A 27,197-nucleotide genomic window follows, 5' to 3' on the forward strand; every position below is an offset into this window, starting at 1 on the left:
CTACAGGTAACCACTGCCTGGATTTTACCACCATCTGTTGCTTTGACTGTTTTTGAATGTTATACAAACAGAACCATAAATAGATTATCTGTCCAGTGAATGCTTTTGTTTCCCTTCCTTTCTCCTTATCATTATTTGTTGAGATTCATACATGTAGTTGCAAGAGGCTATAATTCATTTATTGTCACTGTTGTATAGTATTCCATTGGTGAATATGCTCCCAATTAATCTATTCTACTATTGAACATTTGTGTCGTTTCCAATTTTGATAATTGTGATCACTGCTTCTGTGAACATTTTTGTAAGCATCTTTTGTTTCTATATGTATGCATTTCTTTTGGGTATATATCTAGGAATGGAATAGCTGGTTCATAGAGTATGATTGGTTTTTATAGATTCTGGCAACCAGTTTTCTGAAGTGCCTGTACCTATTTACAGGCAGTTTTTAAGAGTTCCAGTTGGACTGCACCCTTGCTAATATTTAAAATGGTCAGCCTTTTTTCTTGTGCAATGGTATTTCCTTGTGGTCTTAATTTTATTTTTCCTGGTTGCTAATGAAGTTGAGCATATTTTCATATGTTTATTGGTCATTTGTGTATCATCTTTCATGAGGAGCTTAAGTCTTGACCATGTTCCTGCTGAGCTGGTTTTCTCTTATTGATTTGTAAGACTTCTTTGTATACTCTGGATATAGTCTGCCAGTAATTATAAGTATTGTAAATATCTTCTCCCACTCTGTAGCTTGCTGTTTTGCTCTTTTAATGGAGTCTTGTGATATAGTTTAATTTACTGATATTTCTCTTTATGATGAATGCATTTATGTCCTATTTAAGAAATCTTTTCTTTCCACCAAGATTAAGAAAATATTCTCCCATATTATATTCCAGTTACCTCCTATGCTATCTTGTACTTAGCATATAGATATCTACAGTTGTTGTGTATGGTGTGAGGTAGGATCAATGGCTCAGGACCATTTATTGAAAAGACCTTTCTTTCCCCCAGTGCCCTTCAGGAGTACCTTAGTTAAAATCGAGTGACCATGTATGTATGGGTTTTCTTTTCTTCTGTGGTCTTTTTTGTTTAACCTTGTGCCAACATTATCTTAATTCCTATAGCTTTGAAATGAGCCTTGATAGCTGGCAGTGGCTGTCTTCCAGGGTTTTTTTTGTTCAGAATTGTCTTGAATATTCTTGACTCTTCACTTTCCACTTAAACATTAGAATCATTTTATCAATTCTCTCACAAAAAATTGATTGAATTTTAAAAAAATAATCTTTATTTTTCAATTATAGTTGACATACAATATTATATTAGTTTCAAATGTACAATATAGTGATTAGACATTTATATAACTTACGAAGTGATCCCCTCAATAAATCTAGTACCCATCTGGCACCATACATAGTTATTACAATATTATTGACTATATTTCCTATGCTGTACTTCACATCCCTATAACTATTTTGTATCTACCAGTTTGTCTTTTTTAATCCCTTCCCTTTTGTCACTCATACCCCCAACTCCCCTCCCATCTGGCAACCATCAAAATGTTCTCTGTATCTATGAGTTTCTTTCTGTTTTGTTTGTTCATTAATTTTGCTTTTTAGATTCCACACATAAGTGAAATCATGTGGCCTTGTGTCTTTCTTTTTCTGACTTATTTCACTCAGCACAATATCCTCTAGGCCCATCCATTGTTGCATATGGCAAGATTTCATTCTTTTTTATGGCTGAGTCATAATACATTGTACATATACACTGCTTCTTCATTATCCATTCATCTGTTTGATGGACTCTTAGGTTACTTCCATTTGTCTGTTGATGGACACTTAGGTTGTTTCCATATTTTGGCTACCATAAATAATGCTACAATGAACATAGGGATACATCTGCCTTTTTGATTTAGTGTTTCAGATAAATACCCAAAAGTGGAATTGCTGGGTCCTTCTTTGTCTGTTTTTGTTTTAAAGTCTGTTTTTCCCGATATAACGATTGCTACCTAGCTATTTTTTTATTTCTATCTTCATGAAATATCTTTTTTTAACCCCTTTACTTTCAGTCTGTATGTTTCTTTCAATCTGAAGTGAGTCTCTTGTAAACAGCATGTGTAAGAGTCTTGTTTTCTTATCCATTCAGCCACTGTATGCCTTTTGATTAGAGCATTTAATCCATTTGCTTTTAAAGTAACTGTTGACCAGATATGTAGTTATTGCCATTTCATTATTCATATTTTTATCTTATTTTTTATCTTTTTTTTCCCTTCTTCTTAAAGAAGCCCCATTAACATTTCTTGTAATACTGTTTTGGTGGTGATGAACTCCTTTAACTTTCTCTTGCCTGGGAAGCTCTTTATCTGCTCTTTGATTCTAAGTGATAGTTTTGCTGGGTAAAAATTGATTGAATTTTGATTGCTAATATTGAATCTTCTAATTCATTAACATGGTATGTCCCTCCATATGTTTAATCATCTTTAATTTCTCTCAATAGTACTTTATTATTTTTCTAGGTAGAAATCTTACACATTTTCCATTAGTTTATTCTTAGGTATTTAATTTTTTTTTATGCTGTTGAAAATAGTGTCTTTTTAAAACTGTGTCTTACTCTTTGTGGCTAAGATAGAAAGAGCTGATATTTGTCTATTGACTTAGTGTCTCGTGGCCTAATGTATAGTGAGTTCACTTACTAATTATTTTTGGTTCCCCCGTTCTGCCTGCCAGTTAGTTAGCCAGCTAGCTGTTCTAATAACTGGGCCTTTGTGGAGTGCTGGGGCATGAAGGGAAGCTGCGTGCAGCTTGAATTCGAGTAGCTTTTCCCGCAGTACTTTACATCTCATCCTGGTAGTCTACCTTGGAGAGCATCTCACTGCCTGTGAGCAAGAGAAGACTGTATGTCTCACACTGCGGTCTCTGTTCCTCTCATTGAAAATGCCATTGGTTTTCCAACTGCCTGATTCTTACACCAGTGGCTGCCTGAGCAACTACTCCTTTGGTTTCACCTCTCTTGCTCTCTACTGTGTCGAGTATGGGGAAAGGGCTCAGGAGTGGATGCTGAAGCTCATCCTCTAACTTGGTATTGCACAGGGGGGTAATTATTTGGGCTCTTAATGATCCTACCACCAAATTGTGAAAAACTCTGAGCTCAGAATAAAATTTGATGGAGGTATGTTATCTGCTCTCAGCACCTTCCCTCAATGTAATGTATTAGTGTATGTGGTAGATATTCTGTACAGCTTGGGGTTTGAAGTTGGCCTTTTCCTAGTTTCTTTGGTCATACTCTTTCTTTGGTTTTCTATGCTCCTTGTTGCTTTGGCAGGTTTTATAGAGGAGAACAGTAGGGAGAGAGAGGAGAAAAGGTCTTTATTCTGCTATGTTTAACTTTTATTTTCTGAGTGATAATGTTAATGGTCTTCTAATGACTTTGATCAGCTCAAATGAGTAAATGTTTGTTCAGCACCATTTCCTTAAGCCAAGTCTTTGAAGTCTTATTTTGTGTATTCCTCTTCCCCACAGTGTGTTCTGTTTTTTAAATAAGTTTCTTAGCAGCTCTTTGAACCAAAGAGGTCCTATGTGTGGCATGGTGTAAGCAATGCCAGTGGACCATCTTAGCGACCTGACAAGGATGACCTTAAGTGCAACATCCATGCCATTGCTAGCTCTAGTTGCCCATAGTGGTAGCTTTTGATTCTGGCATGAGTTAATCATTGTATAATGGTAAATAAAAACCAGATATTATTATTAGGATTTAGTGATTCCTCAAGCATTTATTGCTCAACAAGCATTTATTGAGCACCAGTTGTGTGCTGGTGCTTTCATAGGCCCTGGGGATAGAGCCCTGAATACAGTGTAGCCCCTGATTTCAAGTTTTCATAGGTTGGCTGGAGAAGACACAAGGATCTTTTCTGTGTGATAAAAAGTGAGGGCAGTAGGGGCAGAAGGCTTTGGGTGCCAGAGCCAAGTTAGAGATAGTGGACTGAGAATGAGCATTGAGGTTTTGAATTCCCAGCAACCGGAACTGCAGTTAGAACAGAAGGCTGGAGAGGACAAACTGTGAAGGTTCTGTTTTAGAAAATTTTGCACAGTCTCTGTTTTCTATTCAATGAACACTTTATTTACGAGGCAAAAGTAGCAGTGTTCTGTGATTAAGGGATAGTTGGGGCTTTAGGAGGCATATTTCATCAAATCATTGGGCAAGTAACTGCTATATCACCAGCTCATCATAACAGTGTGTGGCATGTCGTAGATGCTCAATAAATGTTTGTTGCATGAGAGAATGATTGGTGAGCTCAGGCTCCCCTTGTTGGTCTAGGCCAGTGGGTTGCAGGACAGGGTTTGAGTGTCTGAGGCTGCTTGGGCGGGGATTTGGCTAAGCCTGCCATCCACAGGCAATAGACTGCTTTCTTGAGAGCGGTGCTGGCATCGTGAGAAACCACAGCACAGGCAGGAGTAAAATTACATGCAAGAGAGAATATGCAATTGATGGTCAGCAAGAACTGCGCTGCTACTGTTAGCTCTGGTGAGGGAGGTCTTTGGAATTAATGTGGCACCAAGTGAGGTGGATTGTTTACTCCATTGACGATAACTCGTAACCATTCATAAGAGTTGGGTAAACATGGCTTCAGGCAGCCCTTCCTTCTCTCTATCCCAGTTTGTAGAAGCAGCAGTGTGAAAGTGCTGTGCCACTGAAGAAACTTCAGCATGAAAAGCTGCTCTTGGCTTTTGACCTTCTGTCTGTGTGGCCATGGAGAGCCTGTCTGAACTGGGTCTCTCCTTATTAAGCAGCAGTTGTCCAGCTTACATTCCATATCACGGATTCCCGCTCTGGAAGGGGGCTGGGGTGTTTCGTGTTATGCAGACTGAAGCAGAGCAAGTGTTTACTGTGTGTGGGAGAGAGAGGGAGTACCCTGGTCCAAGGTGGAAACTCTCCTGGGCTTGTCCTCATTCTAATTTTTTCCCTTGTGTACAATTCTGGGCTTGCTCATGGCTGTCTGGGTTCAGGACTGTTCTTGCTGTTGCCATAGTCCTTGGTCGTTGTCATTCAAATGCTCCAAGTTCTCCTTAAAAGAATTGTCTTTATTGCAGCTGCTTTCTTCCCTATGCCCCACAGAGTGCTGGCTGCTACTCCATTTGCTCAGGGAACAACTGCTCAGTGACAGTTGGGCCTCTTGGTGTGTTGAACCCTTGGTCCTGTCTGCTTTCTCCCTGAATACTGTTTACTGCAGGTTGGACCTAAGGTGTTATTTCAGCCAATCAGTCTGTCAATCAGTCTGTATGCTTTCATGTGTTCAGGTGCTGATTTAGGCGTTTGTGGGACATCAAGGAACAAAGCAGAAAAACTTCCAGACCTTATAGAGCTTATATTCTAATGGGTGGAGGGGCAGATGGTACACAATTTTCATAGATAAGTAAATTGATGGTGTGGTAGAGATGATACTTGCTCAGGATGAGACAGCGTAGAGCAAGGTGATGAGGAGCTACGCTATGGGAGCTGGGGCAGGCCAGGCCTATGAGGTGAGCGTTGACCACAGATCTGAAGGAGAGGAAGAGATGCTTCAGGAAGAGCAATGAGTTAGACCTGGACCGAGCATGCGGGGCTGTGGGGAGGTCAGTAAGGAGGCCCCTGGGGCTGGAGTGTAGTGAGCAGGTGCAGCAGGTAGGGGCGGAGGTCATCTCCTGGCACCTTATCCATTGTAAAATCTTTGGCCTTTTTTTGAAGTGCACCAGGTAGAACCACTCCGGCTGAATGTCAAGAATGCTGGGCAGAGGTCCAGGCAGGGGTACAGGAGGATACCAGGGTGCAGGCAAGACATTTTGGTGGTTGCTTCCTGGTATAAACCTGAACGCAAGTGCATCTTTTACTGCCAAATGACCCAGGTCACTATCCAATGACATTCCCCTCCGCCATAGCAGTAGCTCAAGGGTGATATCTTACAACCTCTTCAAGCCCACTCTTGCTGAGGGTTGCACAGATTATGGTGGGGGAGGGACTCTGTGGCCACTTTTTGTCCATGACCACCCACCTCTTGGTCATGTGAAGGAGAGAGAGACTTGTGATCATCCCTGAGGTCTTGGCAGGGCTTTGCCTGCCTACAGACTAGCAGAGCTCTGGGGGTAGGTGGGCAGTGTCCATAGCCTGGCTGCAGCTAGTGGATGGTTCTCAGGTGCTAGAGAAGACAAAGAGCTCTCAGAGAATGGTATGAGCTTGAGCACCTGGCCAGCGGTGCAGCCTTTTGTAATTTGCTGAGAGCCAGGCCTTAGAGTAGAAAATATCAGAGGCTACTGTTCACGCAGCATAGAGAATATTTGCCAGGCATTTGCTGGGAATTGTTTTTCTTTAAGCTGCTCATGGGTTACATCTAAAGTCTCACACTCAAGCCCACCGGGTCAGATACCCAGAGGGCAGGTGTGTGAGGCCAGATGGGTCTGATGCCGCGGGACAGGCAGGTGCCCAAGCACCCATGCCCCATCCGAACACAGCGCTGGCAGAAAGGGACACATTAGGGGGAAAGGCACAGCCCAGCCTCGGGGGGGTCTCAGTTTTCCCAGAGAAGCCAAAAACCTAGGTGTTCTTTTTTCTTCTTTTAATATGTGAGGGCTCCCGATTTTAAAATGTTGGCAGCCAGTTCTGATATTTGAATACTACTGTGTAGGGTAAACAGAGACGTCCAGAGTTTCTCCTGAGATAGCCCTGTTGCAGATTCCCGCCTGTGCAGATGAACTGCAAAGTGAAGTCACTGTGCTGCCGCCGAGGGGGAGTTCTGTTGATTCGCTTTTCAGACTGCTTGGTCCCTGTTTCCTTCAGTGGCGACTGAATTTGACATCCCGTCCCACGTTTTTTGTAGCACGTTATAATCCTGTTGGGGTGGGAGGGCGTGAGGGAGCCGTTGGAGGTTCTGCTGAAGTGAGGTAGGACATACACCTAGTAATTTGGCCCCTCTTGGCTGCACCCTTCTGCCCGGACTGTGGCGTGATGAGGAAGGTGGGCGGTGGGAGGTTCTCAGGTTGGGTTAGTGCCACGGCTGTGGGTGCGGTTGCCAGGCTTCTGTGTGACAGAGGTGGTCTAATTAAAGTGGGATTGATTTATTAGCAGAGCTTTACTGGTCACATAATTTGGGAACCTGGAGGTGTGATGGGGACTGGGGTGTTGATAAAGAGTGCTGAGGCTCAAGATAATTATCGCCTGACTTTGGAGAGAATGACAGCTGGGACCTCATTGTCGCTGTAAACCAGCCTGCAATTGAAACGGCATTCTTTGTTTAACGTTCCTTGTTGAGGGGCGCTGGCATTGACCCTCAGTTGCCTTGCTGGCACTCTCTCCTCTCTGTGCATTTCCAAGGCACTTGTCTGAACCTCCAAAACCCTCTGCAAAGCCTGCTGATTATTCAGCTGCGTGATTTGCATTTGGCTTTGCCCTAACAATGGGTTGCCTGGGTCCCTCCATTTTCCAGCTGTCTTTTTGTTTGAATTTGAGTTTCCAGCTGACATGCTTTCTGGCCTGAATGAAGCTTAGTTAAAGAAGGTCTGGTCTTTAACCAGACCTGTGTAAATATTGATTTAAGACTTCTGTTGTGTGAGTGCTTCTGGGAATGTAGCTGTTACTATTCCCTTGACATATCGATGGAAGTAGAAAGCGGGACTAGCAAAACCTTGGGAGTCAGGTTGTCCCTTAGGGAGTGACTTTTTGCTTGTGTTCCACATCCTGGCTTGCCTGCCCCTCCGCCATGCTCTAGTGAATTCTCTGGGGAATTAGCAACCCACTCATGTAGGTGACTTGGCGTGGAGAGATGTATTTCAGAGACCTGGATGACGTAGAGACATGTGAGGTTGTATGCTTTCCTGTTATCCAGAGCCATTCAGGAGCTCACAGTGCACCCCAAATGTGCACCACAAACCTGGTTCCTGCCCTTCTGTTTTGGATCTTTGGCTATATTGTTATGAGTTGGGTAATTTTTTTCCCAAATAAAATGGATTTTTTTCTGATTTGAATGGCCATATATGATGGTTATAGGAAATATGGAAAATACAAAAAAGTTGAAAGAAATCCACTCAAATGTTTCTGCCCACCAAGGATTAACCACTATTATCAGTTGAGGGATTTTTTCCCCAGTTGTTTTCAATGCATTTTTTTAAACATAGTTGTACTGGGAAGCTAGTTATATCACATATATTATCGGACATCTTACCCTTTTGTACCTAGTTTCTTGTTCACACAACAGGGAAATCTATTATCTCATATAACTTTCCTCTCCTCCCCTTTGCTTCTGACTGAGTGGCCTCAAACATGCCAGGCGCTTCTCCTCAGGGCCTTTGCCCAGACTTCCATTATTGGAAGGTTCTTCCTCTAAGTGACTGCATGGCTCACCTCCTTTAAGTCTGCATTCAAATGTCACCTTCTCCGGACCTCTCCATTCAGTTTGCACCTGTATTAGCCAGACCCATCATTTCCCAGTACTAATGACACCAAACATATCACCCATTTATTTTCAATATTATTCTAACTAATATGCATTAACAAACACTACTTTTTGTAAACATTTAAAAATAGTTACATGTAGCCTATTTTTTGAATGAACCATACTTTAATCATCACTCTACTGCTGCACATTTAGATTGTGTCCAGTGTTTTGCTGTTATCAATTATATAAACCTACTATGCAAAGTGTGTAAAGCGTTTTTCCACTTAGACATTAAAAGAGATTCTTGGACATGGGATTACTGTGTCAAGGTTTATTGTATTAAGACATTTGGCTGCAAGTGATACAAACTCAACTCAAACTGGCTTAAGCAAATTAAGAGAAATTACTGGCTGAGGTATTTGAACATGTGTTGTCTCACCCATTCCTGCGCTCACTGGCTGCTTCCTGCATGTGCCCCGACCGGAGATCGAACCCACAACATTGGTGCATTGGGCGATGCTCCAGCCAACCGAGCTGCCTGGCCTAGGCTGTATCTCTTATCTTAACATCTGCTTTCCTCTGTGTTGGCTTTATTCTGAGGCAGCCCTTTCCCCTTTAAGGAAAAATTGCTACCTGAAGCTTCTGTTTTCATCCTACCAACTCTATCTGCAGTCTCCTCTTAGAAAGATACCCCGTTACCAATATTTGCAGCAAAACCTCAGGACAGGTCCTCATCGGCTCACATTGAGTTGTGCCATCTTTGAATTACTCACTGTGGCCATAGGACAAGGATACTCTAGAGTGGGGACAATGATGTTATCCACCCAAAGCACATGATCTGAGGGTAGGGAAGGTGCTGTTCTCCAGAGGACACTCAGGGTGCTCTTACTCAAGTGGGGAACAGATACGGGGCAGGCCCCAAACTGCAGATCTTCATTTTACTTAGGAACATTTTAAGGACTTCATGTCTTAATGTTTAAAAAAAAAGACAGCCCAGAAAGTGAGAGGAGCCCAGTCACATCCTAAGCACACACTTGTATTTATACACTTCTGGGTGTCCAAGGCCAGCTTGGTCAGGTGGCAGCCCACCTCCACTCTCACCCCTGGGCAGCGAGAGGCAGGAAAGCAGCCTCGGCTCCCTGGGGAATGAGGCTCCCGTGGCCTGTAATTGCGTCCCTCAGAGGCTGCTGGTGGTCACCGGCTCCCTAAGTGCATGTTTAAGTTATGAGCAACGGAGACAAGCCCTAAACTGTGAGGAGCAGAAACGTTCTTGCAAATTTCCCCGAGGGATTTTGACAGCAGCACCATCCAGATGACTCTGAAGGCTGATGACAGTCGGCGCTCCATTCCAGAGAGCAGCCGTGGTGTTTGCTAAACAGGCTCCACACCGAGTGCTGACAGCCACAGTGACTTCATTATCTTCAGCTCCTAGCCCCTGCCTTGACCCAGGGCAGTCTTCATAGGAGAGCTCCACTCATGGCTGCCCGGTTGCCTGTTTCCACCAACCTTGCCAGCTTGCAGCATAAATTGTCTGCTGCCCACTGTTAAATTTGCACCTGCCCGAAAGGCACTGCTGGACTTTTGTTGGACCTGTGGTGGCTTTCGGCTGCCCTTAGCCATGTACGTGTGGGCTCCGGGGGCACCTACCTTGTAATCTCTGCCTTGGTGGGTTATTCTGGCCCAGGCCTGCTGTTATGTAAGTGGAACCTGTTCTTAGCATGAGGGAAGTTGGAACCAAGCTGATAAAACCCCACAGTTCTCTTTCTGTGGGAGAGGGGCTGGCTAAACCAACCCTTTCTTTTGAGTCTATTCTTACCCCCAAATTAGGATGTGTCATGTTAAGTTACAGGCCAGGGAAAATGACCTTATTATTTCACACTCTTCAGAAATTCCTAAAAGGCCACTGACTCTTCCATTTGGGTCCCATGTTCATGACTTTTTGCTGTTATTTCATTGCGGGAACCGGGGAGTTGCTCACAAAAGGCAGCTGCCTGAGCCAAGGCCATGAGCCGTGCCCTTCAGTGTACCCTGGGTTCTCCATGCAATTTTTGGCATTTTTTGCCTTTTCCTCTCACCAGGGAAATTTGATGGAACCAATTTATAAATAATTCATGTTACTCCTTCTCTTCTGTGAGGGACTTCGGGTTAACCTGGAGCCCTCCTGCTTACATTTGCCTTGGTGCAAGAGGGATAGGACACTATTAGTATTTCATTGGGCAGGCTGAATTCACTCGCACAAACAGCTTTCCAGTGTAATTTTCTGAATGTTTGAAAACATTGACTCTGACCGGGTCAGGGAAAGAGTCACCACCATTCGATGGCCAACTTCTTTGTTGGAGTCCAGGGTCTCTGAGACAAGGGTCCTTTTTTTCCTAAATATAATCAAGCGGGCATTCATTTCTGAAATCAGTAGCCCACTGTATAAATGTTTGGTATTACCGAATAGCTCAATTAAAACTTTTAAAAAACTTAGAATGTCTATTCTTTTTAAAAATATATATATTTTTGTTTTTTTAGACAGGGAGAGGGAGGGTGAGGGGGAGAGAGAGAGTATAGATGAGAGAGAAACATCGATCAGCTCCTTCCTGCATGCCCCCTACTGGGGAATTAAGCCCAGGCATGTGCCCTGACTGGGAACGGAACCGGCAAGCTCTTGGTGCATGGGACAGTGCTCAGCCAACTGAACCACGCCAGCCAGGGCCAATTAAAACTGTTTAGAGTAATGGTTTGCTGCGTGGAAAGCACGCAGTCTTCTGTGATGGTGAGTGGAGTGCTTTTCCAGCTGTGCCCTCCGCTTGGTGGTGCCCAGGCGAGCAGTGCAGGTGGAGACAGAGCAGGGGCTCCACCGGGGCAGCTCCTCCTGATCTGTTGTATAATACCCAGCACCTGTGCAAGGTGTTAGTAGGCATTCAGAAGGTTTCCACTGCTGATAAACGAGTAACCCACAAAAAAAGCACAGAGCTAAGATATTCTAAAAGTTTGTAAAGGAAAAACCAGATACTCATTTTGACTTGTTTCTGTAAAAGTCAGTTAACAGTTTAATTAACAGTTACTGATCACTTACCGCAAGGCAGGCTCAGTGTCCCACAGGGCATCTTGGTGCTCAGGGTGACTCCTCGAGGGGTCTGCTGCCTGTTTTGCACATGCCCACATGGCCTGTGAAGTGGGTTCTTGGGGAAGGGTCAATGGCCCTTTGCACTACACACCTGTATTGCCTGTGAGAGCTACCGTTGGTCACTGCGCACACCTGGCTCTGCCCTTCTCTATGCCAGTAAGAGCATCAGCAGGGATACCTGGAGCAGTCCCTGTCAGAAACACAGGATCAGGAATCGAATGGATTGTATTACACAGCCTGAGGACTGAAATGTGGCTGAGTCTCAGAAAGGGCTTGGAAACCTTACCCCATGCTTAGCTCTGCTCCTCAGTCCCTATAGCAAACCACAGCCAGCCCTAGCTCCCGTGATTGCAAGTTGCAATTCCAACAACATACATTAACCAGCTAGACTCTCTCAGTCTCAATCCCCAATTCACAGAAAATGAAATATGCTTGCTATATATGGGGTCAGATGACCCCTTGTGACTGGGGGCAGGGGTACAAAGGACAACAGGGCTGTCCAGGGCTCATTTCTGTACCTTATGGGCAGGACAGGGAGTGGGTCCCCGAGAGGGGACCTGTGGTGAGCTGAGTGAGAGTATGCTTCACCCCCACACCCCTCTTACCCGCTGAGTGAGCGCTTGCAACACCTACATCCAGAGCAGTTCACTTCAGAGCCTTGCTGACCCATTGGGTAGGGTTTCATTTTTTATTGCAGGGTGGACGCATGCTAGTTAAATATGGAGAACTGCCTTTATTAAGTCAAGCTGAGACTAGCCTTTGAAGCTGGACATTGCTTTGGCATAAAGCAGATCAAAGTATTAGGCAAAAGTGCTACCTAGTTGACTTACCCCCCCCACCCCCCCCAAAAGGTTGATTTTTGAATGGGGATAAATGTTTTAATTATAATTGTTACACCTACATTTGTAGACATCTGTTGTTTAAAGATCGTTTGTTATTGTTTTTCTAAACAGTTCTGTTGAGGTCTACGCTGGATTTTAAGTCCTGATGAGCGAGAGACTTTTCTCAGCTGTGTTAGCAATGGCACGTGCACTGCACTAGCTGCCACTGGTTCTTACAGAACAATTTGAGCAATTGAGCTTTTACTTTCAAAGTTTAATATAGTTTTCAGTTCTCTATCCCAGTTCCCAAATTCTCCACGTCTCAGTGGTCGTTTGATTGACAGTTGCTTGAGTATTTTCATTCTGAAACTGGCCCTTTGGTGCTCAGAACAGGCTGGGAAGGGAAGTTGTTGCAGGTGGAGTCTGGAATCTTTTCACTTCACTCGTTGCTTTTTTTAGTTCTCAAAGTTTACAACTACAGTTAATTTTTAACTTTATTCCCTTGGAACTTTTCCATTGATATTTAAAAGGGCATATCAAATATATTAATATACTCATGAATGAGAGAAAATATCCATGAGGTCTTAAAATATTCTGAATAATATTTTCTTTCTTTTTAGCTGTCTCCGTTATGAGGTACAGCGCCTCTGCTTTTGGGTTTGCAGTAAGTAACCTGAAATGTACTTTTATGAAGTTTTGCACATTTTTCCTGAACCCATGAATCTCACCCTGGGCTCTCAATAAGAGAGGGTGGTTAACAGAGGAGAGCTTAGTCTGACAAACATACCTTTTATGGAAATAGCTTCTAGGGGAAGTTAAAATTTAATGGAAGTAAACTGCAAAGATGCTGTGTAATTCTCCAGAACAGATTAGGGGGCCACATTTCCCATAGCTGGTTGCAAGGATGTTTTAGGGTTCTAGCCCCTTTCCCCCACAAGGTTGTCAGTTGGAGGATGGGCACACAGCGGAGCAAAGGCTTTGCTGGTGCAGGCGGAGGTGTGGGAGTTAGAGTGGGGCTGCCGCCACTAGGATGTCAGTCTGTAGCCCAGCCAAGGGCAACCTGGGTTCCCATTCTGCTTCCTGATGTGAGCTGGTTAGAGAAAAACTGGTCTCAGATATTTTACTAGCTAGACATGCCAAAACTTGGGTGAGCTTCCCACGTCCCCTCAAGAGTGCTTATAACTTTCCAGGTGACAAGTGTGGTAGGCACAGTGGCTCTCACAGAGAGCGCTTGTAACCATCCCTCCTGCATAGCTTTAGGTTTCCTATACCTAAGGGTATGTGTTCCTGTTCCCAAACTCACTTCTTCCTTTTGTTGTGAAAACTTAATGTTTTGGGGGTTGCAGATTCTTTTTTTGAAAAAAGATTTTTAAATTGATTCTTAGAGAGGAGGAGGGAAGGAGAGAAAGAAACACTGATGTGAGAGTGAAACACCCATTGGCTGCCTCTTGCACTCCCCCTACTGGAGAATGAGCCTGCAACCTGGGCATGTGCCCTGATGTGGCTCAGTTAGTTGGGCGTCGTCCTGTGCACTGAACGGGGTTGCAGATTCTTTTCAGGATCTTTAGAAGGAGTGGACTGTCTCTCCAGAAAAATGCGCGCACACACATTCTCTCTGTCTCTTTCTTAAAATCCTGTCTCTCTCTCTTTCCCTCACTCCCTCCTCCCTCACACATTCACTCATTCATTCAAACAAAAGCATTGAATTTTGTATAGAATTTCAGCGTTTGCAGACTTCCCAGAGCCCTTGGGTGACCACCTTCAGTCTGGACCCCAGGTAGAACAATCCCACTGAAAGCCAGAAACAGATTCCTCGCCCCAAATATTTTACTTGGGACACGCAGTGAAATGCTGAAATGATCTTGCTTATCATGGGGAAACCAATTTCACATGTGTCAGAACAGTGTAACCCCCATCTCCAGAGTGCTGGCAGCCAGGGGCCTCGGGCGCAGACCCACCACTGCACAGAGTGTGGTTTCCCAGGCCGGGGAGCAGTTAAAGTAGAGGAGGGGGAGCTGGCATGTGGAGCGCCCCGGGCTCCAGAGCCCCAGGGTCCCCTGTGAGGAGGGCGGGTGGCCCGCGTCATTACGATGCAAACCCTCTTTGCCCTGAGCTCACTTGCTCAGATGTCCCGGGTCCCAGAATCGTTGCCCTGTGTCTTTATAGTCGTGTCCTGTTAACTCTGGAAAACCACTAATGTGTGTCTCCTTCTCCTAGTTTGATGCCGTCCTTGATGTCCTGTCATCGGCGATCGTCCTGTGGCGCTATAGCAACGCGGCCGCCGTGCACTCTGCCCACAGAGAATACCTGTAAGTGGGTTTTCATCTCCTTCCAGACTGTGGCACCCATGCAAACGGAGGCCACGTAATTGGGTTGTCAGCACAGCTTACCCTGCGGCTTTGGTCCCAGTGACAAGAGTAAGGTCCCCAAATTGCCTTTGAGAAGGCTGGCTGGTGTGATATCAGCCGTGTGGTAGGCCCTTCTGCAGGGGTCAGAGCAGTGCAATGTCCCTTTATAATGCTCTCTGTTCTCTGCTTTTGAGTCTGGAGTGAACATTTGTGTATTCATTTGTCTGTCTCTCTCTCCATCCGTCCATCCGTCTGTCCATCCATCCATCCATCCATCCATCCATCCATCCATCCATCCATCCATCCATCCAGGCATCTTCTTTCTCTTTGTGTTATTGGAATCTTGGCTGCCTTGAATTTTCATGCTTTTTTTCTTCTTTTCTGAGGAAGATGATGAGCTCCCCAGGGTAATTTGCAGAAGACGTCTTGAGGGCATTATAAATTATTCCACTTGGCTGCCGTCCTGTCTGTCAGAGGGCATTGCTTGTCTCAGTCTCCACATCCTGTGCGGGATGATTTTGTCTTTGAAGGATTTGTGTTTGTGACCATAAAACATGCGTCTTCTCCAGCTTCCATCTCTTTATTCCATTTGTAATCCTCAGGGTGACAACAGCGCAGGCTCCAGAGTGGGATTTCGTGGCTTTGAATCTCAGCTCCTGCGCTTGTTATCTCTGTGACTGCGGGAAGCTTCTAACTGCTCTGTGCCTTGTTTCCTCCCCTGGAAAAGCAGGAAAGCGGTACCTTCTTTATTAGGGTTATTATGATGATCACATGAGTGAGATATAACCATCGCCGTATGATACACACACACACACACACACACACACACTTTAGAACAGCTTTTGGCATGTAGTTCAGTGAACCTTAGCTGCCATGATTATTAATTATTGAGGGGACGCCCTTGGGACTGAGCCACCACTTGTCATTAGGGCAAGAGTTTTACCCACCTCTGCAGCTTCTGAACAGCTGAATACAAATGAGTAAATGCCCCTTGCTGTGGTTTGTGGTGGTTCCCACTCAAAGGATACTGTTGGTAGGGATGCTGTGTCCTACACAGATGTACAAAGTGTGGGGTACACATATTGGGTGCCAGGGGACTCAGTAATCTATCTCACATTTCATGTGCCAAAGGGAAAGCTTTGGAGAGAGGACACCATAACTGATTCTCAAATGAGAATGAAATTTAATTTAGTCTGTTGTTGGCTTTAGGTAGAGCACAAAACTTCTTTTAAGTGTTAAATCTGTGTTTTGATGTGCTTTAGCTTTTTCAACGAACATAATTAAAGTATAAAAATGACCAAATTTGTGATATCACAGGTGATAATGTTTAGGGTAAGGTCAATTTTGAAAAAAGCGAGTCAATTTGTGGTTGAAAAAAATTAAGAAAACAATAGTAGTAAACTGATTTTGTAAGATTTCAAATATTGGTACCATAAGGACCAAAGCGGAACTAACACTAGTCCAGCCCAGAGAGCAGCTACTGCATCCGCCCCCGCTCTTGCTGGCTATTATGTGAGGAATTCAGTGAGAGAGGCTAGAGAGTGCAGTCTGGAGGCAGGCTCAGATTTCAAGAGCTCGTCCCTGTCCTGTCTGGGGAACATATATATTCTTTGTTCCGTGGTCCCACTGTCCAGGACAGTAGCCACTAGTGGTATTCTAGCACTTATGTGTGGCCCGTACTAACTAAGAGCTGTTGTAAGTATAAAGTATATACCACATTCCAAAGGTGTAGAAGGAAAAAAGAATGTAAACATTTTATTAATAATTTTAAAAATACCAATTATATTTTGATAGAATATTTTGGATCTGTTGGGTTAAATAAACTCTTAAATTAATTTTACTCCTGTTTACATTTTTAATGTGACTTTTAGAAGTTTAAAATTGCACATGTGGCCTTGCCCTCAAAGGAGAAAGCTCTTCCCTCTGCCTTTTCTTATTTTAGAATTAATGATGCAGAATTTGATTTGCAATTCCAGAAGGAATTGAGTTCAGAGTTTCTCAATTTCTCTCTTCTAATTTGCTTATTTTTAATTTGATTTTAGTTTTGCTAAAATGAGTTTCTTACATAATAGTCACAAAGCTGCATGTCATTGTGGCTTTTCTGTAGTGTTGGGATCTTGTGAGATCCCAACTGCCAGGTGGCCTGCAGTTTTTCCAAGATTAAGTTTGATAACAAGAATTGTCTATGGTGTCACTCTTTTTAATGATCCTAAAGCAGGTACTGTTTTTTTAAAAAACAACAACTGAATATCTATATTAATACCCAAAAGGCAAACACTCCCAGAGGAGTTGTTTCGATAATTCCCAGATAATGGTGTATGTGGCAACGCCAGTGAATTCATTCAGCGATTCTTAATCTGGGGATTGAAACGACACTCACATCCTCTATTGTTGGCTTTAGTTTAAAGTTTTAATCTCTGACTCATTCCATGTAAATTAAAAATTCATGAAATCACTGCCAGCTGAGAAACTGATGTTTGCATGTAAATGAGCATGAATGAATCATGAGAGGCAGAGCTGGAAAAGCTAGTGGTGTTCAGTTATTTGCTGGAGAACAGTATTTGAGAGCATGTGGAAATACCCAGCTGGCTCTTAGTTAATTCTTCTAACTGTTTCTACTTTGACTGTCAGGTTCAGGGTGAGTTTTGAGCTTGGCCTTGTCAGTGCAGGAGAGTAGCCGGCTTCCCCAGCCTGGCCACCTGCTGACTGTGGGATGGGGTGTTTGGTGCTCAGAGGAAGAGAGTGTGCCTTCAGCACCACCACAGAGTGGAACCTAACCAATAATTTTGTTTCATTTTATACTCTGTTTCTACAGTAAAAAACACATAACATTAAATTTACCATCTTAAACATTTTAAGGGTACAGTTCAGTAGTGTTAAGTATATTTACATTGTTGTGAACAGATCTCCAGGACTCTTTCATCTTGCAGAACTAAAACTGGACTCACTATACAACTCCCTGTTACCTTTCCCCCACCCGTCGGCAACTACCATTCTACTTTCTATTTCTAGGAATTTGACTACTCTGTGTACCTCATATAAGAGGAATCATACAACATTTGTCTTTTTGTGATTGGCTTATTTTACTTAGCATAGTGTCTTCAAGCTTCATCTATCTTGTGTCAAAATTACTTTCCTTTTTAAGGCCATATAATATTCCACTGTATGTATATACCACATTCTGTCTGTCCATCCATCTGTTGATAGACATTTGGGTTGTTTCCACCTCAACTATTGTGAATAGTGCTGCATGAACAAGGGTGTACCAATAGCTCTTCAGGACTCTGCTTTCAGTTCTTTCGGATAATCAACCCAGAAGTGGGACTGCTGGGTCAAATGATGGTACTATTTTAATTTTTTGAGGGCCCTCTATATTACCCTCTATAGCAGTTGCTCCATTTTGTAATCCTACCAACTACTTATTTTTAAAAGCTCCCAATTTGGTCACTTTTTTGTGGTGGGGAATATATGTGTGGAGAGGGCGAACCAGGCTTATGCAGCGTCAGGGTTTTCAACAGGCAACTAAAATAGAGGGGCAAGGGAGTCATGTTTATTTGTAAGGGAGGGATCTAAGAACATGCCAGAATATTCAGGCTGGGGAAGGAGGGCTGGCAGGACAGCGGCAAGGTTAGGGAGTCGTCGTCATGGATTAGAAGTCTTGTGTAGCTTGACGGTTGTTGCTGTGGGATACTAATTTGAGAGTGGGATGCTAAAATCCATGATCTGACGGGTGGTTCATTCATTTGTGTGGATTTAGGGTGGGAGTGGGTGACTGAGGCAGAGTCAGGACAAAAGGTCGGGGACACTCGTGAGGCCAGGCTTGGCTGGATGCTCCAGGTGGGATTGAGGGGCTGCTTGCAGAATTTAGGGAGGAGATGAAACGAGCGGAGCAGGTGCTGACATCCTCAGTGAATGAAGGAGAGGAGGGGCCAGGGCATTGGGGGCCACAACAGGAGATGTAGCGGGTGGTTTAGTCTGCGGGTAACTGGGAGTGTTGGGGGAGAAAGCCAGAGAAACTGGATTGGAATTTACCAGGAGGAAGACAGGCTTTGCGAATGGGCAGGAGAGAGAACATGCAGCCTTCACTTCAGAGGTCGGGAAGGCAGCTTCCTCGGGGATCAACCAGCTTTTATTAGGCCGGGAGCTGAGGGGAAGAGTCAGAAAAGAGTAGATGAAAGCGTTTGGGAGGGAAGGGAGCAGGGCGCCACCCAAGGGGACACGGAGGAGTGGAAGTGTGGTTATAAGGCGGGAGTGGTGGCAGTTGTCCTGGTGACAGGAGACTGCTGTGAGGACACTCAAAAGAATGAAGCACTATTTGTGCACTTATATTGTGATCTCCAGGGTCCAATCAGTGCAGAAAGCACGGAGCAAAATAGTGTTTCGAGCCTTTCTCATTTGTTTTAGTAAAAGAAGTTTGCATCCCCACGCACTTGTTTAGACATAAAAAAATCTCTGTAAGGACACAAAGGAGACTGGCAGCAGGATCGCCTCTGGGAGGAGGCCTGGGGATAGACAAAGGAGGGCAGACATGGTCTTTATACCCTCGAGACCAGAGCTGTGCAATAGAGCTCTCCGGGTGATGGGTCTGTCCTCTGTCTGCATGGTCCAGCGTGGTAGTCATTAGCCACAGGCACTCAGTACTTGACATGTGGCTGGAGCCACTGAACTGGATTTTTAACTTTATTTAATTTTAATTAATTAAAATTAATATAGTCACATGTGGCTGATGGCTTCCATATTGGACAATGCCTCCTTAGATAGTTTGATTATTTGTAATCTATTTAAAAATGACAGAGTTACTAACAAATCAAAGTCCAGGGGATTTGGAAATGTGAGAAAGATATTGAAGGAGGGAAGGAGTTGCTGGAGGGTGTGAGAGAAATTAGTGGAGGAGGAACTTGGCAAAGCCAAATTACACAGGGAATTTCACGCTGGTCTCAGCACCCTAGGCCCTGGGTACCGTGTCAGGCCCCGGGAAGTACAGCCTCCTGCTGCCGTCAGCTGTGGAGGGCCATCGGGAAGCTCATGCTCAGTTACAGAAGGTACAGATTGACGCCCATCGGGGGCCTCTGACATTTTCTATATGATTGCAGCACAGGTGGGAGGCCCCAGGGAGGCTGCCAGGCCCAGCTGTCTCTCTCACAGGCCATCAGCTCACTGACACAGAGAGGTGGAGGCAGATGGGGGCTGCTCACCTTTACAGGCTTCTAATTCTGCAGCACTGAGCAAAAACAGCCTGGGAGGTTATTCTCTTGTTCCAAATCGACCTCCAAGTGGCATTATGCTCAGTAGCACATTTGAGAGCTCTGGAAGGGATATTCTTAGAGAGGCATAAATCCTCTGTGTGTCTTTTCAGGTGAAGTAAATGGGCACCCGGGTTCTCACCCAGGCAGGTATTTGCTCTGTTTTCTTTCCCAATTTGCTTAGCCAAATGCTTGGCCTGGAAACTGTCAGTCGGCCGGATGTCTTGATAGTCTTTTGATAACTGGTTTCAGCAGCACCCTTGCTGTTTTGGGAAACAGCTCCAGGAATTGAAAAAGAACAGTAACTGATGCAGTTAAGAAATGATGGATTGGTGATTCGCTTTTGGTGTGTGATCTAAGGAGACTGCAAAGGCAGTGAGTTATACCAAGAACATATTAAAATCGTACCCCTTCTCCCCCGCTTCTCATGGATATTTGATGTGACCCTAAGTTCGGGGTTCTGGAAAAGCAAATTGCATTTCCTCCACATTTCTCTGGTGCTGTTAAGTTGACAAAGCTCCTGAGTGTATTTTAGCTCAAGAGCAGACCCTGAACTAGAAGAATAAATAACTTTGGAGATGGCCTCGGTGACAGATGAGAGCCGATATAGAAGGCAGAGCCTTCACCACAGGACACGAGCTCACTCACCTGCCTTGGAGTGTTTGCATTTGGTCTTGCCTGAAGGCAGAGGGAGTGGCCTTCCACTGTCATGAAGAGGACATATGAAACCTCCAGGACACTGACATGACATTAATGGTTGTGGTGTGATGGGCAGGATGTAGTAGAGGAAGGAGTGTTGGCTTGTTTGGTCCCTGTTATGTGTTGAATTGTGTCCCCCAAAAAGATACGTTGAAGTTCTAACCCTCAGTTCACAAAGTGTGACTTTAATGGGAGAAAGGTTCTTTGCAGATGTAACCAAGTAAGTGAGATGAGGTCCTGATCCAATATGACTGGGGTCCTCATAAGAAGAGAAGAGACACAGGCAGACATGCAAGAAGAAAATGACCGTGTTGACGGGGGCAGAAGTTGGAGTGATGTATGCACAAGTCAAGGAATGTCAGGGATTGTTGGTAAACACCAGCAGCTAGAAGAAGGAAGGAAGGAGTTTGCCTTGCAGGTTTCAGAGGGAGTGTGAGTCTGGTACCTTGATTTTGGACTTCTGGCCTCCACAACTGTGAGAGAATAAATTTCTGTTGTTTTAAGCCCCCTAGTTTGTGGTGGTTGTTGTAGCAGCCACAGGAAGCTCATACTGTCCCTGAGAAAAGTTCTCTTTCAGACCTACACCCACCTGCTTTGCAACCTTAATCTTTGCAGACCTCAGTTTGCTCATGTGTGGAAGGGAGAGGGCCACAATTACCACATTTGTGTTTTAATGCTTGCTCTCTTCTTTCTTTCTTTTTTTTTTTTTTTAAAAATACATCTTTATTGATTTCAGAGAGAGGAAGGGAGAGGGAGAGATAGAAACATCAATGATGAGAGAGTCCTGGATCGACTGCCTCCTGCATGCCGCCTAGTGGGGATCGAGCCTGCAACCTGGGCGTGTGCCCTGACCAGGAATTGAACCACCATCTCCTGGATCATAGGTCGATGCTCAACCTCTGAGCTATGCCAGCTGGGCTCCCTCTTATTTCTTTAGCATGTATTACTGGAAGTCTGGGTCAAAGAATTTGCTGACACATTTTGATGCCCAGTATCAAATTCTCCAAAAAGGCCACCCTTACGTGCTCGCTGGCAAGGGTTAGGATGTCTGTTCAATCCCTTGTGCCAGCTCTCAGTGTTCCCATTCTTTTTGAGCTTAGCCACTTGTCCAGGTGCAAAATTATCTTCTCCTTGTTGCTGTGCATTCTTTAGTTACTGGTGTAGCTGAGCATATTCTCATGTGCTTTGTTGTCATCTGTATTTCTCTCGGGAAATGGGTTGCCAGAATTTCAGATGGGAATGAGAGGCCATTTATTTCCATTTTGGGACATTTCCCAGACTCCGGCTAGGAGAATTTAGGTGACTAAAGAAGTATGACTTAATAATTGACCAGGTCCTTCCTGTGTTGTTCCCCATCACCTGTGGGTTTTTTGTTTGTTTGTTTGGTTTTTGCAGTGCCGTGTTTTTTTCTTTCACACATCTAATTACCTGTATTTAATTCATATATTGGCATATTTATCATCCATTGCTCTCACAAAACTTTAAGGTGACGAAGGCAAGGGTATTCCTTAACTATCTTATTCTTTTCATTCCCAATCCCTAGACTACTGCCTAGTATTTAGTGGGTGCTCATTAAAGTTGCAGAATGAAAGATTGAGCTATGGAACGCCTTTGTTTTAAGGAACATTTTGATATTCTTTATGAAGATGACAGTAATAAGTATTTACCCAGCACCTGCTTTGTGCCAGGTGTCATGCGGGCTCTGTCAGGTAGAGGTGTTATTTAACACCTGGTAGAGAAGGTAAGTGTTGTTCTGAAGACTCAGGGCTAGTAATGGATATAGCTGGGGCTCGAACCTAGGTCTTTCTTGCTCTGAAATTTGCTCGTAACTATTATGCAATGTTACCTTTCCAAATGATTATTCGTGTGTCTTGGTTTTACAAACTTTTTATCCACCCCCCCCCCCCCACTTCCTATTTGAAATGCCCTTTCCCAGCAATTGCTGCAACCCACACTCAATTGAAGGCAGAGGGAAAGGGGTTGTGGATCCAGGGGAATAAAGAGCTAAACAGTTATCCAACTTGGAAGGCAGTCCTGGGCTTCGATTCTCACTCTGCAAGGTGGGGAAATGGTTGGCAGGTGGCTAGATGTGGATGAACTTCCTGGGCAAGGCAGTCCAGGGGCAGGGTTGGCACATTCCCAGCAGTTGGCTTTCAAGTCCCAGATCCCCTGGCAAATGGTTAGACCCTCCTGGGTCTCGAAGGCCTTGCTAGTGAGGACCATGTGTCTTCCTTGCAGCCTGGACTTGTTCCAGGCTCTTTGAAACTTTGGCTCCTGTTTTCAGGCCTTGCTGGCAGCTGGGTAGGGCCTCCTCAATCCTGGACTGAGGCTTTATCATCAAGGACTAGGAACCCACCATTGTCCATGATGTGGCCTCCCTGGCACCTGCTGGCAGGAAAAGGTATTTGCTGCTTGGAGAGTCTTGTGTCCCTAAGAACACCAGGGCCCGCCCAGCACTGTGAGTGCTTCACCCTGAGGATAGTCACCCTTTGGAAACTTGAGCCTGGACGTCACCCTGTCTGTCCTCCCTGCACCTTCCGCTTGCACTGTGCTTTGAGATGAATGGGTTAGTACAGGATCCCTCTGATGTGGTGAGCTTTGAGGTGGTTCGGGCCAGGTCCTTCTTTCTTTGTGACCACCTTTGTGAGCAGGAGACTTGGGCAGGTTTTTTCCTTCTCTGGAGGGTCGTGGGCGTGGTGTCTCCATAGTTGTCTTCGACATTTTAGGGTCAGAGCTTTCATGGCACATAGTTCTTCTTCCTTCAGTGTCCAGATCTGTCCAGTGTGTTAGCTGTTGAACATTTTAAATTCAGTTTGATTTGCATAGTACTTGCCATTGACTGCTAATCAACACTAGCTGATGATCACTTTCTTTACACATTTTGCATTTTCCGAAAAATATTTTACAAGGTACATAGGTTATGTTTGTAATCCTGTCGAGCATACTTTTTTACTTTTGGGGGAATATAAAGAGCAATAGGAATAAAGGTTGAAGCTCTCATCTCCCCTGTGTTGACACCTTCTGGCTGTGATTGTCCACTGGGTGCTGTTGTGCTGACACCACCAGCAGGTGCTTCTCCGTATGATCACTTCCCACCACAGTGCACGCAGCCTTCCTCTGGGTGTCCATGAACTCGCATGGATTGGAATTCCGGTGACTTTTTTTCTCCCGATTTCCTGCCTTTCACTAAATAGTTGCACCCTTTACATTTTTAGTCAGTGTGGGTTTTGCAAGCATCTCTCTTTATATGATTTAGCTTATTCATATCACTAAATAGAAGGCATCTCAAGGAATACTTAAGTTTTTTAAAAAATAGTTTCTACTTGTTAGTAATAAACTTGTTATGAGGAACAAATGAGGTCCTATCAGTAAGTTCCTTGGCACAGTGTTTGACATTTGTAGGATCCCATTAATGGGGAGTATTTTCTTAAGAGTAGACTTTCCATGCACATTTTGAAGGTACCCACTATATTTGCCTTTATAACCACCTTTTTTTGTGTTTCCTTATTGACCAACCCCTTTTCTGTTTTATGAGCTGCTGCTTTAGTTATGTTCATACTATCACCATCTGCTAGCAGTGGAGGAGGCTTCTTGTTCTTTTTTCTTTAACTCTGTATTTTTTAGTTCCTATCAGTTCTGCACATATAGCTGTGGATTTTATAGTTTGGCAGAAATCGTGTCCCAGGGGCTGAGGGGTTTTTGTAGAGTTCCTGTTCTGGACTCTGATATGTCTTGATCTAAAAGTTTAACTCATAGGACAGTCTTCATTACTGATTTTCTTACTATGTTCTGGGCACTGTGCTAAGTATTGTTTATGTTTGTCTCATTTAATCTTCAGAACAGTCCTATGAGATACAATTGCCACTATTCCAGTCCTGTAGGAGAGGAAATGGAGGCTTAGAGAGGGAGTGACTTGCCCAGAGTCATAGAGCTGGGATTTATGCTGGCGATTTGCACCCAGCCCTGCTGGACCCCCAAACCTGGTGTTGATTTCATTTCAATGCAGTGCTATGTAGTGCTGCTGGGGTGGGGAGCCCCGGGGATTCATTGTGTGCTGATGACCGTTGTGATTGTGAACTCAGAGTAGGAAGAGTCAGGAGAGAACATCTGGGAACAGCCCCAGCCCTTAGTCAACACCCAGAGGGCCGTCTGTCTCTCAGCTTCACAGCCAGCTGGAGGGGCTGGTGAGTGGATCTCTCATTTTCCCTGCATCTCAGAAAGCAGTCGTTTTTCCAACCTGAGAGGCAAAAAAATCTGGGTTTCAGGTTTGTTTCTGCTACACACAATGTAACCACCCTTCACTTTCATTTCCTCATCGATTAGGTTAAAATTAAAGCTGCTGTTTTACTTGCCTTGGAGGCAATCAAGAAAAGCATTAAGAGAGAACATATTTTGAAGAGTTGAAAAGTATGTGTGTAGCCCGGGCAGCGTGGCTCGGCGGTTGAGCATCGACCTAGGATCCAGCAGATCTCGGTTCAATTCCCGAGGGCACACGCCCGGGTTGCAGGCCCAATCCCCAGTAGGGGGCGTGCAGGAGGCAGCCGATCAATAGCTCTTTCATCACTGATGCTTCTCTCTCTCTCCCTTTCCCTTCCTCTCCCTGAAATCAATAAAGACATATTTTAAAAAAAGAGAAGTATGTGAGTATATGCATATACATGTATACACATACATATATATGTAATAAATATATACAGAAGTAAATATGTAAAATATTTATATGTGTAAAAGTAATATAGATTACTTTTATGACAGTTGTGAATGTGGACTCAGAGGAAGGAGGGATCAGGAAACAACAGCTGGTAACAGCCCAGCCCTTAGTCAACCCCAGAGGACCATCTCTATTTATTAAAACAAGTAAATTAATAAATTTAAATTTTTTTAAAATTTAATTTTTTAATTTTATTTTAGAGGAAGGGAGGGGGGCAGAGAGAGAGAGAGACATCAATCTGTTGCTTCCCGTACATGCCCCTACTGGGGACTGAACCTGCAACCTAGGTATGTGCCCTGACTGAGAATCGAACACACCCCCTGGTGGTGTACAGGACAACGCTCTAACCAACCAGGCTACCTGGCCAGGGCATTTTTTTTTTTTTAAACTGTGGTAAGAGCACATATACATGAGACTCCCCTTAACAGATTTTTAAGTGTACCATGCAGTGTTGTTCCTGTGGGCACAATGTTGTACAGCAGGTCTTTAGAACCTGTTCATTTTGCATGACTGAAAATTCACACCCATTGATGAGCAACTTGCTCTTTGCCCCTCCCCCTTTCACTTAAATTCTTAAATACTGGCCACTAGAGTGGAAAACCTGTGAAAGGATTCAGTGTATATGCACAAAAGCTGCTCCAAGCTTAAATGGAAGGGTTACCCACCCCTGCAACCCCCTAGCTTTCCTAGGGCAACTGTGAGAATAGGCAAAGTTGCTGTGTTATCCCCTGTTGTGTTTGTTGCTGCAAAAGGGATCATTTACTGTGGGTGTTAGCACCCACCAAAAATTGTTTCTTGGCATTTTCAGCCAAGAATTTCTTTGCCCGTTTTGTCATGTGTTTTAATGAGGAAACCCATGTACATATATTGCCGGTGGTGTGGAGTCCCCTACACAAACTGTCCACTGATCTTATTTACTTTTAAATCAAAGTTCAAGTTCTTATCCTGCCAAGGTGACTGGGGCAGAAATTATGGGAAAACCAGGTTATAAAAGGTGCAGTTCTTCTAGCATATGCTGGTATATGTTGGAGTCTGACATGGAGAACCCTCCAAAAATAGTAGTGATGTGAAGGGTCTGTTGACAAGTCCTGTCCAAGAGAACAGATGGAAATTTGGAAAATGTCATATTTAGGCCTCTATATCTCAATATTCCCATTACCCCGGTTTTGAGCAGGCCATTCTGCTGGATCCAGTGAAGACCAACCTGGCTAAATATCTGCTCTTCCTCAGGGTTTGTTTGGCTGTTTGGATCGGCAACTCGGGAAAGGTGGTCATGGAGAGACTTCTTTCCTGCCTTTTCCAAACATAGTCAGGTACATGTTCTGTAAATTAGCGTGCAATTGGTTTCATGTGTGAGAAGGTAAAAATTTTTTTTTTTAAGAAAGTCCAGTTTTACCAATCACATTTCAATGAGGAGACGCATTTTCTCACACCTGGCTCTGACAGGCATTTGTTGATTCAGCAGTGAGCTATGGAGTGCCCACTGTGTTTCACAGGCGCTGGAAAACAAGAGAAGCTGACTCTCCTTGTGGACTAAAGGGAGACTGACAATAATGTAATTACACAGAGAGAAGGAAGAGCTGTGAGGGACATCAGCCAGGGCAGTGTGACAGCTTGAGGAGGGCTCCGAAGCTGGGGGTCGAGGTCCCGGCAACGATACTTGGGATGGGAGGAAGGAGCCTAGGAAAAAGCATTCCTGGACAGAGGGGTTGGTGTGAACAGAGGCCCAAACCGGCTTGATGTGTCTGAGGGTCAGAAAACTAGGTGCCTGGGGCTGGACTCGGTTATTGAGAGGCAAAGGGGAGATGGTGCTGGGAGGCGGCAGGGCCTTGGGACTCTTACGAGGAATTTTAATTATAATAGCAGTG

General features: G+C 44.4%; 1 protein-coding gene across 1 annotated transcript in view; it reads left to right on the forward strand.

Moving 5' to 3' along the window:
* The window catches only part of TMEM163 (transmembrane protein 163), a gene marked incomplete at its 5' end in the record, with an annotated part of 207,836 nt that overhangs the window by 123,026 nt on the left and 57,613 nt on the right, over positions 1–27,197 (forward strand). The window contains 2 exons of the mRNA XM_081142189.1: positions 12,949–12,992; positions 14,546–14,637. Coding sequence (XP_080998315.1) covers positions 12,949–12,992; positions 14,546–14,637 — 136 coding nt within the window. The remainder of the gene's footprint in view (positions 1–12,948; positions 12,993–14,545; positions 14,638–27,197) is intronic.

Source organism: Miniopterus schreibersii (assembly GCF_964146895.1).
Source record: "Miniopterus schreibersii genome assembly, chromosome: 7".
In the NCBI taxonomy this organism is placed as follows: domain Eukaryota; kingdom Metazoa; phylum Chordata; class Mammalia; order Chiroptera; family Miniopteridae; genus Miniopterus; species Miniopterus schreibersii.